The sequence below is a fragment of the Giraffa tippelskirchi genome, chromosome 14 (assembly GCF_054371585.1).
Source record: "Giraffa tippelskirchi isolate mGirTip1 chromosome 14, T2T-mGirTip1v1.2.pri, whole genome shotgun sequence".
In the NCBI taxonomy this organism is placed as follows: domain Eukaryota; kingdom Metazoa; phylum Chordata; class Mammalia; order Artiodactyla; family Giraffidae; genus Giraffa; species Giraffa tippelskirchi.
In genome coordinates this window covers 55,040,734-55,061,731 of record NC_137288.1, presented here as the reverse complement: position 1 = coordinate 55,061,731, position 20,998 = coordinate 55,040,734, and the positions used below count along the sequence as shown (strand labels likewise).

The 20,998-nt window shown below is 35.4% G+C and overlaps 1 protein-coding gene across 17 annotated transcripts in view; it reads left to right on the top strand.

The window, feature by feature from the left end:
* Positions 1 to 20,998, top strand: part of CEP76 (centrosomal protein 76) — a 21,690-nt gene extending 692 nt beyond the window's left edge. For 2 of the 17 annotated variants that reach the window (XM_081561723.1, XM_081561725.1), the window contains exons 2-13: positions 42 to 197; positions 1,254 to 1,335; positions 1,931 to 2,155; positions 3,278 to 3,463; positions 4,782 to 4,879; positions 5,451 to 5,579; positions 7,005 to 7,193; positions 9,241 to 9,407; positions 10,435 to 10,768; positions 13,087 to 13,304; positions 13,702 to 13,744; positions 20,761 to 20,998. In XM_081561723.1, the coding sequence (XP_081417849.1) occupies positions 42 to 197; positions 1,254 to 1,335; positions 1,931 to 2,155; positions 3,278 to 3,463; positions 4,782 to 4,879; positions 5,451 to 5,579; positions 7,005 to 7,193; positions 9,241 to 9,407; positions 10,435 to 10,768; positions 13,087 to 13,304; positions 13,702 to 13,744; positions 20,761 to 20,931 (1,998 nt within the window). In that variant the 3' untranslated portion in view covers positions 20,932 to 20,998. Of the gene's footprint in view, positions 1 to 41; positions 198 to 746; positions 959 to 1,253; positions 1,336 to 1,930; positions 2,156 to 3,277; positions 3,464 to 4,781; positions 4,880 to 5,450; positions 5,580 to 7,004; positions 7,194 to 9,240; positions 9,408 to 10,434; positions 10,769 to 13,086; positions 13,305 to 13,701; positions 13,947 to 14,169; positions 15,662 to 19,723; positions 19,751 to 20,760 lie in introns of those variants that run through there. The other 15 variants (XM_081561727.1, XM_081561729.1, XM_081561724.1 and 12 more) reach the window with 14 other exon arrangements.

The following is a 20,998-nucleotide window of genomic DNA, read 5'->3' as shown; positions in this document are numbered from 1 at the left end:
CTCTATAACGTTTTGAGTCCTAATGCGAATTTTCTACCTAGATGGATGTCCATGGCAGGATAAGAGAAATCCTTGCTGAGACGATTCGGGAAGAATTGGCACCTGATCAACAACAGCTATCAACCGAAGATTTGATCAAAGCCCTTAAACGCCGGGGGATCATTGATGATGTGATGAAAGAACTTAATTTTGTTACTGTGAGTAATCTTTTAGAGGAAAACATTTGAGAGTATAAGTACATTCTCATGTTTAACACCACTCTTAGGGTCCAATTTGAGGCCTCTCTTTAGTGAAAGTACTTTTTAAATAAGACCATTTTGTCTAGTAATATCCATGTCTCAAGAATGAGCTACTTTACCCTTGAGTGGATCGGGTAGGATTATCTATCAGTGAAACTGAAATTATGGACCTAATTATTCCCTCTACAGTGAGAGTTTTCTTTTATTCTCTAGGTCTGAAACTCTAAGTGTGTATATTAGTCAAATTAGTTCACTCCAGCTGTGTTTTTTCTAAATTAATACTCTGGAATCTTTCTACACAAAGCTTATTATTGAAATAAACATATTGTTTGGTGCTGTGTTCCCTAAGATGAACAGATTGTTAGTTTCTTTAAGGAATTAATTGTCTGCATAAGAACTTTCAAATCTTTTCACACAAATAGGTCAGTAGTGAGGTGATGCCTCTCAGTGCACAAATTAGTAAGTAGGTCTTTTGAAAGTGAGGCAATAATGAGAGACTGTGACCTCAATACCTGGGTAACATAATGTGGAAATTGGATGGACTTCGTAATACACCAGAGAGTAAGTATTTTAGTCCAGCATCCTTTTTTGGTTTTTGAGGTTTATAAACTCATTTGTTATAAAAACTGACCTAGTAATAGCTTCTGCTGTGTGAATGTCACTTCCTTATTAAAATCAGTTCTGTTCCTGGTGGAACCACAAGCCAGATGTCATATGAGGTTTGGAGAAAGTTTAACCTTCTATAAAGTGTTAAAAATTTGTTTTAGCATTCTGTAGACATGGCTTGAAGATCATGAATTCCTTCATGTTAGACTTTAGGAGTGACCAATTAGTTGCATTGCTGTTTCAGCAGACTTTTCATTATTCTAACTGTGCTTGGAGAGTAAGGGCATTTTGAGGGGGCTTTATCCTGTCTACTTTTGGTTCAGTTCTTAGTCCCATTATTGGCATTTTCTTACTTAACTGTAATTTTTGTTTTCTAATTTGTTTTGATTTTTTTTTCTGCCATTCTAGGATAATGTTGATCAAGAACCCCCTTCCTCTCCAAAACAACCTGTTTGTTTTACTGACAGACAATCAACGTTATTAAAAAAAAGTATGTTTATTTCTTTTTAACGTTAATTTAGTTGTGGATAGTATTGCGTATAGATGTGCTGTAGTGTTTTGTATTTGAGAGAAAGCATTTCAATTTTTTTCCAGAATGTGGTTCTTATATTTTTCTGATAAATCATCCAAAAAACTTAGATTCTATTTTGCATGAAGTGCATCAAAGATTTAATGTATAGCTGAGTGAAAGCAAAAACAGGACTGTTTTTCATGTTTTATTAATATATTTTATAAATTGTACAGCCTTACTTTTCTAATGGCAGTGTAATTATCTAATAAGTATACTTGCTGAGTTGATAATTGTCCGAGATGATTTGTTGTATAAGAAACTAAAGAAAAAAAAAAAAAGATATCCTAAACCTTGGCTCCAACTTCTGTCTAGCTGGAAGAAAGTAAAAAAGTAAAAGATATCCTATTACGTATTTTTTCTTCCCTGGGTACAAATGAGCCTGGTATATAGTAGATTTGTTACTCTTCCTTTTTTAAGTCTTTGGTTTTATTTCTGTCAAGTTATTTCCTGTTGTCTTGATCACGTTGCTTAAGTTGATTGGCAGTTTCCTCATATGTATTGCTACACTTTACAGCTAATATTGATCCAACACGGAGGTATCTTTACCTTCAGGTTTTGGGTGGAAAAGCTTTCTTGGAACATCTACAAGAACCTGAGCCTTTACCCGGACAAGCTTGTTCAACCTTTACTTTATGTTTACATTTTCGAAACCAACGTTTTCGTTCTAAACCTGTTCCGTGTGCCTGTGAACCAGATTTTCATGACGGCTTTTTACTTGAAGTACACAGAGAAAATTTAGGTAAGGAGCAATGATAAGCTGTCATTTAATTTTGTAAATCTTCGTTAGATCATATCGCAGAACAACTTTAACAACTTTTGCTTAAGAGATTTATAATGGATGAATCTCCTCAGTCTTTTGTTTTTTCCCTTACTGCTTTTTTCCTACGTAAATTACTACTACCTACCTTCTTGCTTTATTTTTGGCTAGTTTTCCCTGAAGGTTAATTTTGACTGTTGATTCTTAAGTAGTAAAAATTTAAATACTTATTAGGTGGAGAATGAGATGGGATCCTCTTCATTTCTGAAAAATGGCTTGATTTACGACGTTAGTAACTTTTACAAGTGAGTTTAGACATGAATCTATAACTCGTTTTTAAGACTTTAAAATTATGGTACTTGATTACTATAATTATTTTACATTGTTTCTTCCTGTAAAGGTGTCATATCTTAGTTGTGGATGTCAAAATGTTTATATTTGTAAACTTAACAAAGTTGTAGCATTGTACATTCAGAATTTTAGATTGCTGAAAGGGCTAGTGCACTACTAAAATTGTGATATTTTTTACCCGGTGAAAAGTATTACCTTAATAAGGCAGTTACTGGCTTAAATTGGTAGCTCCAAGGTGCTGGATCTTTCACTTTTGTGTAGATAATACAGTGTTTTTTTTCCTAGAGGTTTCATTTCAGTTCAGTTCAGTCACTCAGTCCTGTCTGACTCTTTGCGACCCCATGGACTGCAGCACACCAGGCTTCCCTGTCCATCATCAACTCCTAGAGCTTTAGGGATAAAGATATTTTGGGGAATAATGTTGACATATTTCAAGGATTTTTATAATGGTAGCATATACTTGATTTGTGTACTTTTGAAGAATAGACTTAACCTCTTAGAGGTCAGAAAACACCAATATGCATTAAATAACTAGATAACTTGTCACAGTTCCACCAGTCTTCTGAAAAGTTAGCAACAGAAATGGGACTGTACTTTTATTCCCACTCTGTTGTATGCTTTCTGAGGCATTGCTGACTTACTCTTTTTGGTTTTATATGTTTATTATTAGTATCCTTTTCAGTGAAAATATTCTTTTACGTTGGCCTAACGGGATATGTCATGGGGTGTAATGTTTTTGGTTTGTGTTGCTAGGTGATGGAACTAGAATGGCTGACTCTACCACAATGTTATCAATAAGTGACCCAGTTCATATGGTGCTAATCAAGACAGACATATTTGCTGAGACCACTTTAGTTGCATCCTATTTTCTTGAATGGCGATCAGTGTTGGGCTCAGAAAATGGAGTGACCAGTCTTACTGTGGAACTTATGGGTGTAGGTATGACCATTAATATGATTGTTACCTATTTATAGCCACAGTTTGTAAATACATTTTATGTTTTAAAAATGCCTTTGTAAACCAAGAGGGAAACATATAGAAAGAATTTGTTGGAATTACAGCTGGACTCCAGTATCGGAGTCTGAGGCAGTGTCTTGAGTAGTGTGAATACTGAACTTCTCTGTCACTCTGGCCTTGTTTTAAGGGAAAAAAAAATAAAAATTCTGGGAGATACATAAATCTCGAGGGCTTTTCCTCTCCAAATTTATTTGCTAAAAAGAGAGTTAAGATTTCTTTACACAGACATGCAGGCATGCACCCATACATGATAGCTTGTGCCCCGGCCCTGCCAGGGTAGGTTCTTATAGAATGTAGAGTAGATGTTCCTCTCACCTTTCACAGGTGGGACAGGGGCTCCCACAAGTGTCCACTTGCTCAGTGCTGGTGTCGTCAGTGTACCCTTGGAGATCAGACTTGGTACCTGTATTGTCACCATTGTGTCCCTGGGTTTTTGCAGGTTCCCTGATATATAACACATATTTGCTAGTGGAATGAAAGGCAAAATAAAAGCTGCACTGTTGTAAGCACTACGTATAATGGAATTATTTTGGTATTGAAATTTGATTACAGAGTTAAGCTTGACTGGTGGACAATAGAGCTTTAGTAAGTTAGATTTCAATAGGTTAGACCCAGAATACATTTTTCCTTAAGTAAATAGTAGGGGAAAAGCTTTATGTAGGAGATTTATTTTCAAAAGATATACCCATTGTTTGTTTTTAAATATAAGCCTAACACTAACCATAGTAATGACCTGGAAATTTCTGATTTATCAAAGAAATATTAAATATTTATGGTTTGAAATATGTTTGTTTTCTAATTCTTTCAGTCCAGGTGTGGATTAGAAATTTGTGCTCATGTAATGTGAAGAATGGGAAGGGATAAATGGAAATTACTATATGTGGTAAAATGTATAAATATTTTGAGAATGAGGCATTAACAGTTGCTTTGACTTTGTTTTTAATGAAGTTAAAAATCAAGAATCATAAATCCTTTAGGTCTGAAAAAGTCCCTTAAAATGTGATTGAGAAGCTAGGAAAACAGGTAATCTCTTTACAACTAGATAAAAGTCTTTGAACAAAGTAAGAACTAATTTGAGCTGGGTCGTTTTTAATATGAATATAAAAGGTGAGTTTGAATATTGTCTTTATTCCATGTAAGTGATAAAGCACAAAATTCTTAAATTGTTTTGGTTAAGCTTTGATTGACTAAATATACTGCGTATTGAGACTTCTGAAGTTACATTTATTTACATCTACAGGCACAGAATCAAAAGTTTCTGTGGGAATTTTAAATATAAAACTTGAGATGTACCCACCGCTCAATCAAACATTATCTCAAGAAGTAGTGAACACACAGGTAAATAATCCTGAGTTTCTCTTCTTTGTGTGTTTTCATACTTGTAAATCCTAGGAAGTGTTCTCATTTTAGAAAATTATCATTTATTAGTTGTAAGCAAGAGAATGATAGCATGACATTATTTAGAAATTTTTGTCTGGGATCAAAAAAGGTAGCTCTGACTGGTATGGGGGCTTCCCAGGTGTCTCACATGTAAAGAACCTGCCTGTAATGCAGGATACACAGGGAGCTTGGGTTCGATCCCTGTGCCGGGAAGATACTCTGGAGGAGGCAGTGGCAGCTCACTCTAGTACTCTTGCCTGGAGAAACCCATGGACAGAGCAGCCTGGCAGGCCAGAGACCATGGGGTCACAGAGAGTCAGCCATGATTGAGCATGATTGGCATGGAACTGGATTGTCCTGGGAAGTGTGAGAACAGGGAGGCCAGTTAGGGGCCCTTATGGATGAGAGATGATGGTGTCCTGATCGAGTAGTGCTAAAGATGGAGGAGGTGCGTAGACTTGTTCCATATTTTGTGATCATTATTGAAGAGAATGAATATAAATTGATAAGTATATTTTTAAATTTCAAGCTTGCTTTGGAACGTCAGAAAACTGCAGAGAAAGAGCGGTTATTTCTTGTGTATGCTAAGCAGTGGTGGAGAGAATATTTGCAAATTCGACCCTCACACAATTCACGACTGGTGAAGATTTTTGCACAGGTTTGTAAATTGTATAAGTTTCACAGCTGTATTTGAGATTTACTGGTTATAAACATCAATTTCAATTAACTGTAATTTGTAAAATGTATTTGTTCCAGACAAGTGAAAATTTATTTGTAAAACAAAATGCTGATTTTGTAATAATCTGACAGTAGTAAGTAGGTGAGTGATACATCACAGTCTTTTGTTTTATTTTGCTTTTTCAGTTATTTCTCTAAACCATTTTTGAACATGTTTAATTTAAACTAGATGAAAACGCATTTTTTTTAACTTGGAGTGTGTCCTCCATCGATACTTTGTACTAGATAAGTAGTAGGACAGTTAGCAATTTATATGGAAATTCAGCTTTCAGGTGCAGAATTGGTAGTGCGGACATGTATTTTTTTGTTAGGGTATTTTTTAAGACAAAAAAATATTACATGTAATAAGTCTATCAACCAAGATGTCTAAGCTGATGGCCAGCCATATTTAACTATAGCATTTCAGTTATGTATCTCTGCCTCTATTTTTTCTGTATCCTAAGCCAGTTTTCTCTCATTAGTAAACCAACATAAATAATCAAATCCAGATCCTTTTTTTTTTTTTTCATAACTTCTGAGGAACCATTCAGATATTTTTCTATGTATTCAGTCTTGTGTAGGTGCTATGAAAGCATATGAGTGTAGTGTTGTGAGTACTGTGTCTCAGATCCTGTACATTTGTATAGCTTTTCCCTACACTCCCTAGCTTTTAGGACAGGCTAAAGGTGGTTCACTTTCTAGATGAGGAGCTTGGGAATGGAGGGCATAGTTGGTTGGTGATGGAAATGTGGGAATGTCTTCTGACTTCCTGACAGCCTTGTCTGTATGTTGACTGATGGGGCAGGAAGGGAGCAGCGACATTAGGACAAGAGCGAAGAGAAACCAGCCCAAGTATAACTGGCTCCCTCTTGTTTGTGTAGTCTGGAGTGTGATCATTCACTGCCCCGTTGGACCAGAGAGGACAGGGAAGGAGGGGGAAGTGGACCAGAGATGTGGCCCATGGAAGAGCTGAATAATACCCCATGCCTTCTTTATCCGCTCATCCCTTGACATCCACTTAAGTATTTCCGTGCCTTGGCGGTTGTGAGTGACTCTTCAGTGATGGGATGGATGTGTAGCTGTGTTTGAGACACTGACTTCAGTTGGTTTTAACACATATCCAGGGGTAGGGTTGCCAGGTCATATGATGATTTAAGTTCTTGATGTCATAGACTTTGAAGAGAAGTTATGAGAATTAAGAGAAAAATTGTATGTACAACACTCAGTAGCCTAGTGCTAGATGCAAGGTAAGCAACTGCTCAAGTGGTGTCCAGGATTATTTTCTCTCTGATGTGTTCTGAGACGAAGTGTTAAAATTGGGAATGATCAACTGTCACTACAGATAATGTTTTCCCTTCCCCTCCAGGATGAAAATGGGATTAACAGACCAGTCTGTTCTTACGTCAAACCACTTCGAGCTGGAAGGCTTTTGGACACTCCAAGGCAAGCAGCAAGATTTGTCAATGTCCTTGGTTATGAACGAGCCCCTGTTATCGGAGGAGGAGGTAAACAGGAGCAGTGGTGCACTCTGCTGGCCTTTCTCTGTAGAAACAAGGTATCCTACACACTAGAACTAAAACCCAGTACATTGTAGTTACTGTGAGTTGATGGTATATTTGTAAAAGAATTAACTTAGGAAAAAAGTATATATTGGGGTATTTTCTAATTTCCTGTATTCTAAAATTGTTCATAGTATTATAAAAATTAGACTCTTTAGCATTCCAACTCTTCTGAAACAGAATGAAAAAAAAATTTCTTTAATGTATTATTGTTTTGAAATAATTTTTAGTCTGAAGTTGTATAAGTAGTACATATAGGTATTCACAAGGCAGAGCTTACAGAATGGGAAAAACCACTTAGATTAGAGATTGATTGTCGATTGGAAGGATTTTGTCCTAAGACAATTGAAAACAGTTAAGCATTAGTTATTGAAAAAATTAGTTCATTTATTTCCAAGTTGTAATTCCCAAAAGTTGTATGTATAGATTTAAACTTAAAATAAAAATTTCAAATATAGTAAGAATATATTGTACATATTTAAAATGATTACCTAAGTAATTTTTTTGTAAAACAAATAATCACCCCTTTTGATTCACTATTTTCTTTTCTTGAGTTCGTTTGAGGAGAAAGCACATCTTGAACTTTGAAAATTATTAAAAATATTTTTCTTACAGAAACATTAGTTTTATAATAGTGAAGGTGAAATTTCACCCATAATTCTATTTTTCATCTATTTTTATATTTTTATGTTTTTCTCCTGTGTATATATTTTTCCCATAACTGCAATTGATATAAATAGAATTGTATGCCCTGCTTTATAAATGAGCTTTATGCTGTGAACATTTTCCCGTGTGTTGCTCAGATACTATGATCTCCAGCTTTGAATTTCTGAATGAAATTTTTATTAGCTGATACATAAAATCTACCTAATGGTTTTGCCATCATACGAGCTGTTTCTTTTGGCTAAGTTAGGCTTGCTTCCAAATTTTTGATGTCACTGTGAATGAATTTTTGCATTGAATATCTTTGGTTGTATTGTTATTTTTTTATTTTGAGATTTTTTTCCTAATACAGAATGTCAGTGTACAGAAATGACTGACTGGGTCTAAAAGGTTGGGTATTAATGGTTTTCAAAAGTCAGTTTAACATTTATAAGATGCTGTTTGTTTTATTATTGTTAACTAAAAGACAGCAGTGTAGAGCTACCAGTCCGGAATTTGGGGGCCGAGAGTTCATCCCTCGTTCTAACTCTGAAATCAGTAGTTATTTTGCTTTTGTATGTTACCTGTAGTACTACACTTAAGTACATTATCTTCATATAATTATAGCCTTACTGTGTAATATTTGAATAAGGTTTGTCACAGAAAATGGATATTTTCTATTATTTTTGTAATTTTTTTTAATTGTGAAAGTAATGTAACATTATCAAAGAGAATTTACACAAGAAAAAGGGAAGCTCTATATAACCTGCCCTAATGACAGCCATTGTTGTTTTTTTATCCAGTCATTTTTTCTGTGTATTTCCTTAAAATGATCAAGTATAAATACTTTAAATCTTTGTTTTAAGTTTGAGTGTTTTCCCATTTTTGGAATTTCCTCCTATATAATCTGTCATCTTATGTGTTCTTGCCCTTTAGCTATTTATCTTTAAATTCTTACTGCTTTGGGGGGACTTCTCTGCTGGCTAAGGGGATGAGGGTTTGATCTCTGAAACTAAAATCCCACATGCCTTGAGGCCAAAAAACCAAAACATTAAACAGAAACAATATTGTAACAGACTTAATAAAGACGTTAAGAACAGTCAACATCAAAAAAAAAATCTTCAAAAAAATTCTTACTGCTTCTATGTTGTATGAGTTCTTTGTAAACTGTGGAATCTTGAAGTGTATGTTAAGACTGTCAGTTTTGTAGGCACTGACTTTGTAAAACAGGTGCTTCTAAGATGCACATTCTTTATTCTCATTGTTTTAGCTTAACACTGGACTAAATGATTAAAAGTAAAATTTAGTTAATACTTTTTAATTGCAATTTTGTATTTAAATATTTAATATGGAAACCATGTGTGGGAGTAAGTACTTCATGTTACTTCCTTTCATTTTCAGGGAGACTGTGAAGACCATGCCAACCTTCTGTGCAGCCTCCTGCTCGGGTATGGGCTGGAAGCTTTTGTCTGTGTCGGGACCAAGGCCAAGGGCGTGCCCCATGCATGGGTCATGACATGTGGCACTGATGGGACCATCACTTTTTGGGAGAGTTTAACAGGACACAGGTTTGTCAGCCATGTTTGTAGGGATATTAGCATGAAGGTGTAAATGTTGTCAGCTGTAGGTTCTGTTTTATTGATGGTATCAGAAGGCACATATTGATAATTTGGGGTATGTTAAAAAATTACCTCATTTAAGATAGCTATGAACTAAGCTAAGAAAATTTGTATACCTAAAATATTCTTTATCAGTGTGATATTAATAAAATATAAATTATGCTTACTTTTAATTTTGTGTAATTGGCATATAGTTTTGGGCTTTTTTTTGGGTGGGAGGTGTGCCATGTGACATATGGGATCTTAGTACCCAGACCAGGAATTGAACCCACTCCCCCTGCAGTGGAAGCATGGAGTCTTAACCACTGGACTGCCAAGGAAGTCCAGGCATATGTGTTTTCTGATGACAGTTCCTAAGCCTAAAAATAAATTCAAGTTGTAAATCATTTCTTCTGAAAATTTGATGTGGTTACCAACTCCTTGTTGGTAAATCCAGTTTACATTTTCTCGCTGTCATCAGATTTTGATAGATTGAAATGTTCCTTCCTTCCTGGAACATTATCTTCCTTAGCTTCTCTCATAGCACTGCGTTTCAGCTTTCGTAATTCCTCTCTGGCTGTTCTCTGTTTTCCTTCATTTTGCCTCAAATGTGGGAGTTCCTGAAGGCACAGCCCTGAACCTTCTTCTCATTTTCCTGGATTTTCTCTCTCCCTGGTGATAATCGTTTTAGTTAGTTGTGCTTAAAAATGTGTGGCTAAATTATTTTGTTACCTGGATAATGTTTGTGGTCTTAATGCTATACATGGAATATATTCTTATGTTGAAGGAATAAAATTGGTTTCTGTATCATAAGATGTGCCATCCAGTCTATGTGGTGTAATCAAATTGTGGAAATACAAGGAGAAACAAATATTAAACTCTAGTCTTGGGAAGTAGTTATGACCTGAAGTGTTAGAGTAATTTTTTTCCTTAGTAAGCTATTGTCTTCTTAATTTCTGAATTCTTAGTATATAAAACTATGATTAACCTTTTTTAGGTACCTCCACAAACCTATCAATCCTGATGAGCCTCCGGCTGCCGAACAGCCCAAACCATTGTACCCGTATCGAACAATTGGTTGTGTTTTCAATCATCAGACGTTTCTGGGAAACTGTCAGCCCTCTGACTCAGTGGAAAGCTGTGTGTTTGAACTGAATGATGAGTCCAAGTGGAAACCTATGAGTGAGGAAGCAGTTAAATCCGTGTGTGCTCCGGGGGCCACCACATCCCTCCCTCCCTTCCCTCCACTCTGTGCGTCCACGATCGACGCTTCTGTGACAAGCAATGAGATAGAAATGCAGCTCAGGCTGCTCGTGTCGGAACACAGGAAGGTAATTAACACTGAGGTTTGTGCTTTCCTTCATTTTTCTTATGTTTATGTATTTAAAAGATTTTTTTTTTTTGTCATGTAAAATAATTTCAATCACTATTTTCAGTTCAGTCACTCAGTCGTGTCCGACTCTTTGCGACCCCATGAATTGCAGCACGCCAGGCCTCTCTGTCCATCACCAACTCCCGGAGTCTACCCAAACCCATGTCCATCGAGTCAGTGATGCCATCCAACCATCTCATCCTCTGTCATCCCCTTCTCCTCCTGCCCCCAATCCTACCCAGCATTAGGGTCTTTTCCAATGAGTCAACTCTTTGCATGAGGTGGCCAAAGTATTGGAGTTTCAGCTTCAACATCAGTCCTTCCAATGAACACCCAAGATTGATCTCCGTTAGGATGGATTGATTGGATCTCCTTGCAGTCCAAGGGACTCGCACGAGTCTTCTCCAACACCACAGTTCAAAAGCATCAATTCTGTGGCGCTCAGCTTTCTTCACTGTCCAACTCTCACATCCATACATGACCACTGGAAAAACCATAGCCTTGACTAGACGGACTTTTGTTGGCAAAGTAATGTCTCTGCTTCACTATTTTAGCCCTAAATAAAACAAATTCAGTGCCTTCCTTTATGAAGGTTGTGGTTTTGAAAGTCATAAGAGTAAAACTCGGAGATTCAAAACTTTCTGAATTCACCAGTCCTTAGAGAAATTATTACATCCTTGTCCTTGCAGGAATGAAGAACAGTGGACTTGTTCAGACTTTTGTGAATACTACTGTTTGGATTTTTCTCTTTGTACTTATTTAAATCATTCTCCATTGACAATATTGGGTTACATTTTTTCATTTTCACTTTTTTTCCAGGTTTGTTCAGTTGTTTTGTTTTTCTGTTACATTAAACTAGGTAGATGTAAGATTATAACCTCATGGTGGCTTTGATTTACATTTCCCTGATTACTAACAAGATCAAGCTTCTTAGTAGCCATTTAGATTTTGAGAAGGGCCTTAAAGGAAACATAAAAAAGCACTGATCATAATGGAAAAGATTAGTGTATGTTAATAACTTACTTTCATCAGAAGAAATCATTAAGAGAGTGAAAAAACAGTCTTGGAATGGTAAAAGTTACTTGCCATGCATATAATCAACCAAAGACTAGAGTCCAGAACTTCCACAGAAGGTTGATTCCTAATTCACCTTTTGGGATTCCCTATTACTCCCCTCCTTGGGTGAGCCCTGATTCTCATGTTCCTTGAGACCATCAGAGACTCTCTGAGTTATCAGCTGTGTTCTCTGGGCTCCCAGTTACTCTTAGCTTTAGCCTCTGAAATCTTCTTGCCTACTTGCCAACTTCTCAAGGTGGGGAGTGTGTTTTGGGAAGTATTGAATGTGGCACTTGTAGTGTGTTTCCAGCAGTAGGTGGGCCAGGGCTCCATCTCCTACCTCCATTGCTTATATTGCCCTTTACTTTCTTAGCTCCTGTTTGAAAATGCAACTGACATTTTAATACATTATAAGAACTGCTTGTTTAGAAAACAGAGAACAAAGCTGAGCTGGATGCCATTGATGGTTGCTTGCTAAGTTAATAGTGTCTATAAGCCCACAAGTAAGAGTCACAGTAAGAAGATAGGTGATCCCTTGGGATCACCTGAAACCAGTTATAACAGAATATGAGATTAGATCTGTTACAATAATCAAAATATTTAGAATTTTTAGTTTGTAGCATTTAAAAAAATCACATGTCTAGGTAGCAATGGTTCATTTGATGTCATAAGTGAAACTATAATTGCCTTCAGCATGTCTTAAGCTCCCAGAGGGCCTGTAGCTTCTGCTTTTTGGTGCCTTGTACAGAATAAATGCTCAGTAAACATTTGAGTTTAATTATATGCGCAATTTTTTGACATTTCTCCCCTACAGTTGAATTTATGGTGCGAGCAATCAGGTTAAGCAGATTCAATCTCGTGAAAGTCTTTCAAGTTAAATAAAATTTGACCTCAGAATTCATTGACACGTTGTCTTCCTCAGTAGGACAATTCCTTATGGTCTTTTCTTGTGGATATTAGGGGAGGACAGGATTTGCAGCCTTCACTAACATCATTGCATTGGCTGCCTTTTGTTATTTCTCTAAGAAGTAAAACCTGATACCTGTTTTTCCTTTTGTAATTTTTACTTCTTTGTATCCTTATAATAATTAATAGGAAGTTAAGAAAATTATGACAGATTTTAAAAATCTTTTCTTGGCATACATTAAAATAATCAACATTATAATTATAATTAGGTTTTTTTAATATTGTATTTTGCTTTTTCCATTTTGATTGCTGTAGGACCTTGGCCTCACCACTGTCTGGGAAGACCAGCTTTCTTATCTCTTGTCACCAGCTCTGGCGTCTTATGAATTTGAGCGTACGACAAGCATATCTGCAGGCAATGAAGAGTTTCAGGATGCTATCAGAAGGGCTGTGCCTGATGGCCACACATTTAAAGGGTTCCCAATACACTTTGTGTATAGAAATGCGAGGCGCGCGTTTGCCACGTGTCTTCGGTAAGGTGGAATTTATGATGTCTTGGTGTTTTTGACGTAATCTCAGTGAACACTTGGCGCTAATTTAGGAATGACTTAAGAGTTGCACAGGGAGCTTCTGTAGTGATCTGTCCTCTTGCCTCAGACTGTGATTCATTAGGGCCAGAGTGTAGCTCTGGAGAGCTCAGGGTCGTTTCCCCAGTGATTCTGTCGAGGATCACTGATCTTGTCTAGTGTAATTTTTAAAACTTAATAGGCTATGAGGAAATAGTTTATAATTTGAATAGTTTTACCAGAATTGCAGAGTCCTTGATAACAGAGACAGGATTTTTAAAAATCATTTTAAATACCGCCTTTCTTGGAAATGAAGTAAAACCTAAATTCATTTCTTAATTGAATCCATTTTCTCTCTTCTGAGGTCTCCTTTCTGTGAAGAAATCATCTGTTGCCGTGGAGACCAGGTGCGCCTGGCAGTTCGTGTCCGCGTATTTACTTACCCTGAATCTGCTTGTGCTGTTTGGATCATGTTTGCTTGTAAATATCGCTCAGTACTATAGGACTAAGTTTCTATAAGACTATACCTGTGTTTTATTAGAATTTTACACATCGTACTGATAATAATACTAGGTGTTTCAAGGTTCATTACTTTAAAAATCACAATCTGGCTTTGATGTCATATTTAACTTTTGTATAAGCCTCACTAATAATGTTTGAAAAGTATCATGATGTGTGTTTAAAAATTAAGGATGAAAAATTTGTATAAATCTGAGAGGATGTTAGTATAAATTAAGTGTTTATCTTATTTTAATAAATACTACTTTGCTTATAAGTAGTCAGTAGTTTAAATATGAAAATAAAATTTACTTAGTTTTCTTTGCATTAACAGGTAATCAGGAAGTTATTTGCCTAAGGATTTGAGCCATAGTGAAGTTAATACGATCATTATTTTTCATAGAGTAATGGGATTATTTTATATAAATTAGGAGAAATTAACTTCACAACATTTATTTATTACATAGGTGAAATAAATTTTGATGAATTTACCACTTTTTTGGTTTACCCATAACCACAGGGATATTTGTGACTCTCTAAAGAGTTATGGGAAGACGTGGATGCAGGTGCAGGGAAAAAACTCGTACCTGAAAAGCATAAATATTAATAACAAACCACACATGAAAGTATGCAAATAATTTATAAATATTTGTTAGTTTGATTCATTGTAAAAGTGAACTGTGTATTTTATTATTTTTATTTTTACTTATTTATTTTTGAATTGAGTATTTTAGAAAAAATTTATCATACCCTTTTGTTGTGTGTTGAAAATTCTTTTCTGTAATTGATATTGGCAGTCTGTTGCTGATTTTCTGTGGTCAGAGCATTCTTTACTAGCCTCTCATGGAGCCTATCTTTTGAAATCACAGTTTTTGTTTCTTTTCTCTTTATGACAAAAGCATCCATGTATATGTGACGAATGTAAATCAGAGAATCATTATGTGAGGCCACTGAAAAATGAGCATCTGTGAGCACCTCCATGCTGATGTTTGTTTTTAAGTTGAGAACATTGCGCTTTGAAGAGGCTATAGTGGTTTAAACTTTGTGAGAAGCTGCCTGACAGGATTGCCTTGCCATCTACCCACCTCTCTGAATAGCTCTCATTCATTTCTGCACCCACTGGGCTTCTTATGAAAGTGACTATACCAAGTGGCTGTGCAAGTTATGCTTTTCATCGCTAATTCAACATGGCAAATAAAATGATTTAATATTTTAGAAATTAAAATCTAAAGATAGTCTAAAATTTACTTTTTACATATATAATTATTTATGATATAACTTGTTTAAAAAGTCTGAAACTATCTCTCTTGTATCAATTTTTATTGAAAATGACCAGAAATCAGAAGTTTCTTGAGACTGACATGACTTTAGAGAATCAGCAAGATAAGAATTAAGACTTTTTGGTCTGTTACCAGAGTTAATTGCAAAGCTATCAACAGGGAAAATTGCTTGTAATTTTCAGCTTTTGGAACAAACTATTTGTGAGGCATGTACTAGGAGGCAGACTGATACATGAGATCATGGCTGTGTTTTCTTTGAGGCTGAGCTTCCTTCATTACTGTGCCAGAGTAACATGTGTACTTGTAATGCGCCTTTGGTGTAAATTCTAAAATAAATTTCCTTTTTATGCACTTTAATAGAGCCTGGCATGAATTAATATTTTCCTTTAAAGATGGTTTATTTCCAAATATTATTTCAGTCTTTTTGTCACTAGAATTCTACTCTTCTTACTAATAATTTTTCTTTTTAAAAATTAAATTTACATTGTATATTTAGCTCTGTCATAAAAGTTGTTTTTCTATTAAAATTGCAAACTTTTTAAAATATAATGCTTCTAATGTGTTCATTTTGACAGTATGTGCATTAACATAGTTCTTTAAACATATGTACTATATAATAGGTATTTATATAATAGAATGTCAGAAATTAGAAACTTCATTACTCAAGCATAAACTTGTTGAATAAAACTTATTAAATTCAGTTTCAACTAACTGAACACTCCAGGTGCCCTTAAGATTGTTTCTAACAGTGAGGTGGAAATTTTTAGCTATGATCGAAAACATCTTTAACCTGTCAGTTCTGGGAGGTACACACATTTGAAACCCATTTTTCTACTTCTTAACAAAGACAGGAGTTGAGTCAAAGCAGGCTTTATATTTGAAAAATAGTGTTGCTCATAAAATAGTATCCTGTGCTTGATATCTGATCATTAGAAGGCTTTAATGAACGTTAATGAATGTGAGTTGCTTAAACTAATTAATTCACACTTATGGTTTTTAAACAAAATAGGTTAGACTACAGTTTGCAGTTTCGTAATTTTTTTCTTTACCTCATAACAATTTTGTGTTTTCTACTTTAGGTAAGTACAGGAGTTAGATCTGTTTTTAACATGCACGTACCTTTATACCAGTGAGAGTAGCATTGCTTTCCAGCCGTTGGTAGCTAAGAAATTATTTGAAACTAGCCAAAACCTATGTAAAATCTTAACAAAATAAACACATAAACTTTCTAGAAAGCATCCAATTTTGAAGAACCTTATCCTGTTGCTCATAGCACACTCTGAAGTGCACGTTCAGTTATAATCACCAACTCGTATTCCTGCTGTGCCAGGCTCTTCTGCTGTGCTGGCACCTGACATTTCGAGTATCACTACTTTGTTGAAAGTTTTGAAATTGGGAAGTGTGAGAATCTTCCAACTTTGTCCTTCTTCAAGATTGTTTTGGCTGTTCTGGGTGCTTTGCAATTCCATATGAATTTTATAATCCGGTTGTCGATTTCTACAGAAAGGCAGGCAGGGTAGTAGGGTTGTCTCAAGTTTGTGCCTTGCTTTGTGGAGTGTCACCGCCTTAATGAATGCTAAGCCTTAGGATCACGAGCATGAGTTGTCTTCCTATTTGTTTTAAATCTTTAATTTCCTTCAACAATGTTGTGCGGTTTTCCGAGTGTGAGTTTTACTCTTCTTTTGTTACATTTATTCCTTTTATTCTTTTTGATGCTATTGTAAATGGTTTTTTTGGGGGGGATTGTTAATTGCAGGTGTATAGAAATACAACTGATTTATGTGTATTGATGTATCCTGCAACCTTGCTGGACTCATTTATTCTAACAGTTTTTTGTCTTTTGTTGGATTCCTTAGGAGTCTTTATACACAATCATGTTGTCTGCAAGGAGAGATAGTTTTTCTTCTTTTCCCATCTGGATGTCTTTTACTTATTTTTTCATTTATTTGCCTAATTGCCCTGGGTGCTACCCCCAGCACAGTGTTGAATAGAAGTGGTGAAGGTGGACACCCTTGTCTTGTTCATGATCTCAGGGGAAATCATCTATTCTTTTACTATTAAGTGTGATGTTAACTTTTTTTTCACTGATGCTCTTTATTAGGTTGAAGGATTTCCATTTTACTTCCAGTTAAAAAAAAATGTTATCACAAACATTTACTGGGTTTTGTCAAATACTCTTTCTGTGTCTATTGAGGTAATTATGTGATTTTTGTTTCTTATTCTGTTGATGTGGTGTATTACATAAATTGATTTTCAAATGTTAAACCAACCTTGAAATTCTGGAACGAATTGTACTTGGTCAAGGTGTATAATTGTACTTGGTCAAGGTGTATAATTCTTTTTATGTGTTGCTGTGTTCATTTTGCTAATACTATTTTGTTGAGGATTTTTGTGTCTATATTCTTAAGTGATACTCATTTGTAGTTTATTTTTCTGGTGTCTTTGGTTTAGTTAAAAGATGCTAAATTGGAATCTTCAGCTTTTAATAAACCTAATCATAAGAATTGGTTAAATAGCTTGTACATTACAAGTAGAGGTTGTTTTAAATATGGTAAATGAAATTAATTCCATAGTTCCTTCTTTGTAATTTTCCATGGAAATACTAGGTTCTTTTTCAAAGACATTTTCAGAATTAATTGCAGTCTTTTTGAATATGTCTTTACATGGTATATTTTTATTCTAAAATAGGTATAATAAAAAAAATAAAAAAAATAAAATAAAAAATAAAAAAAATAAAAATAAAAATAAAATAGGTATAATAAGATTCTAATCAGCTGGTACTCTACTTAGTCACCAACTAGTGATTGTTCGAAAATGCTAGTTTTTGTGCTGTGATCTGTACAAGTAAGACCTGATGGAGGTCTCATGTCTGACTTGATAACTGTAACTGCAGCAGGCTGCTCTCTCTGGGCTGGGACTCATTTGCCTGTTTGTAAAATGGGACTATGGAAAGGGTCCTGCCTGGAGTTGTGGGTAATCCCTTGTCATCTTTTACAACACTCCTTTTATGTTATAAACTCTTCTTAGTTATTTTACACATTTTTAGGTGCTTTGAAAGAGTTTTCAGTTTTAATGTTGTGTTTAAAATAATTAAGGCAAACTTAAGATGCTAAGTATGTGCTATTAGGCGTTTAATTTTGTCATGTTCATTGTCTTGCATGATGACATTTTTTACTGAGTGGAGAAAAATCAGTGTAGGTATAAATAGGTAGGTAGCTGAGAATTTCAAATATCCTAGATGTGCTTGTAGAAATGGTTTATAAATAAATGTCTTCTATCTTATGTGTTAAATCAGAATAAAGGTCGTGAATAGTTGGCATAAAGTATCTGGGTGCTGACTTCACTGCTCTGCTTTAGATGAGGAAAGTTGACCCAATATTTATAATCCTGTAACATAAGTAAAATTAAAATTTGCTTCTTCTAAAAAGATAGATAATCTAGTTAAAACTGAAAACTTCAATGGCATTTTGAAAGTGTTACAGGTGAATAATGATCATTACTTACCAATCTTGCAAGGGAATAATAATGTTAATACCATTAAAAGAATAGTTCGGAAGTTTGTTTAAAATATTGTAGAGCTTCAGGTTGAAATCTGGGAGTCGTGTCTTTATGAATTTCAACGTCAGTGATTTTCTTCTAAAGACTCTTTAAAAGGGTTTGATGACTAGGCAGAAAGTAGGAGCAAGGGTTGCACTTTCAGCTCCTGAGACGAATGAGCATGCATAGCAAATAGCAGAAAGGAAGACATTGTGCTCCATGAATGACCCTTGAGAAAGGATCAAGTGGCCACAGGAATTCGGTTCTCAAGACAGTGAGTGAATAGACATGAAAATACAGCTATACCCAAAAATCACCAAGGCAAGGCTTAAAAGATAACTAGAAGGTGGGTCATTCATTGCTCTAATTAAAAGGCAAACCATATGTGTGTTGGTTACATGTTGACTTTGTTGAAAAAAATAGTTTAGCTTCGCCTTAGCAGTAAGGTATGACTAGTCTGAAAATGGATTATGTCTCTTTACCTTAAACAACCTGAAATTCTGGTCTCTTAAAAGTTTCGTTGAGAATTCTATATTTTCAAGTAATTACTGTTAAACATCAACATCTTTCTATCAAATACAGATATTTTAATGCTGTGTGTTATTTTCTATTTCCCATTGGGATTAAGAAGTAAGCTACTGCTTATCTTAACTTTTGAAATCCAGTGAGAACTAGGTAACATGGCTAAAACAGAGGATCTGGAAAGCTTATGTTACAGGAAGTATATTTGGATTACTTTGGCAACTGGCAGTAATTTAAATCATATAACCCCTGCAGACTCAAATTTCCCTAAGAGTGAAATAGTGACTTGGCTAAAAATTTAGGTCTCTTGAGGTCTTTTCCAAATCAAATCTTCACTAATTGAAGCTAATAATTTCACTAACATTCAGGATAAGACTACCATCTTTCTTTCTTGGTTTAGAACTAACTGTTTCAAAGAAGAATCACATTAAGAAGTTGAAATATAACTATTGTTTGACCTTGGGTTTTCCAGAGTCCCCCATGGACATACCAACTTGCTACTATTCATATATTTCACCTCACTGCTCTACTTTTCCTCATTTTTTATAGCTGGGTGTGTAACTTCATCTCATCAAGGTGGGTTAGGTAAACTTATAACGTATGATACAGAAAATGTTGTGGGAAAACACTGGTTTAGGTTATAATTTAGTAAAAGGACAGTAATGGATGTTTTTTTACATGTTTTCCAATAAGCATATTTCTTTACCATAAAAAAGAAAAGAGCTAATTCTTTACAAGTTTATAGACTTGAGGAAACCAATTTTGTTGTGTTCTTACCTGGCCAATGTACTTCTAGTTCTGCATATAAGGATTGCATGACTAATTTTAAGGATTTTTGGTTAATATTCAGTCTGATAACCCAGTGACAAGAGATGAGTTTCAAATTGCATTTGGGATTGTTGATGGAATTCACCTCCTTAGAGGAGTGATCGTGTATAGCCTTTGATGGGGATGGAGTCATGTAGATGGTAGTGAAGATGAGTGCTCTGGGGGTAACTGCTCCGGTGAAACTAAAGTGCTGATGAATTCATCAGGGAGATGGGGCTTCACATCATTTACTTAAAGTGTTTAAACTATCAAAAGTTTAATCGATCATATTGCTGCTGCTGCTTAGTTGCTCAGTCGTGTCCGACTCTGCAACCCCATGGACTGTAGCCTACCAGGCTCCTCTGTCCATGGGGATTCTCCAGGCCAGAATGCTGGTGTGGGTTGCCATGTCCTTCTCCAGGGGATCTTCCTGACCCAATTGATCATATTGGTAGATACAAATTTTATAGCATCTGCTTTTTATTGTACTCTTGATTGGTGCAGGTGGGATGAAGTGTCAGGACTTTTTTGGTGCTCTGGGCTAATTGAGAGAGATGTTTTAGCGCAGCAGAAAGAGCTGGGCTGGAGTCGATGATGTCATCTGTAAGATAAATAATATCTGACCTTCAAGTTGTATAAGTGAGGAAAGCACTTTGAAAGTATAAAAATAATCAATGTAAAGTTATAAGGTATTATAATTGTGGGCAGAGAAAATTTAGGTGATAACATTGAAAAAAATATGCTGTTCTATTTTTTTCCTTTTTGGTGCACTTTTCTAGGTGAATGTGCCTGTTAAGAGCAGTTGTCTGAGAGTGTCTGGGATAAGCGTGGGCTGCACAGGCAGCATATCCCCCGAAAGGCCGTGCTGCCTGAAAGACTTGGAGCAGCTCAGCCAGCATGTCCAGAGTGTGAAACACGAAGTACATTTATTCTGCAAAAATGATAAGTAAATATAAGATGGTAAAACATCTCAAGGATTCCATTGTTTAATAAATATAACAGCAAAATCAATAAAAA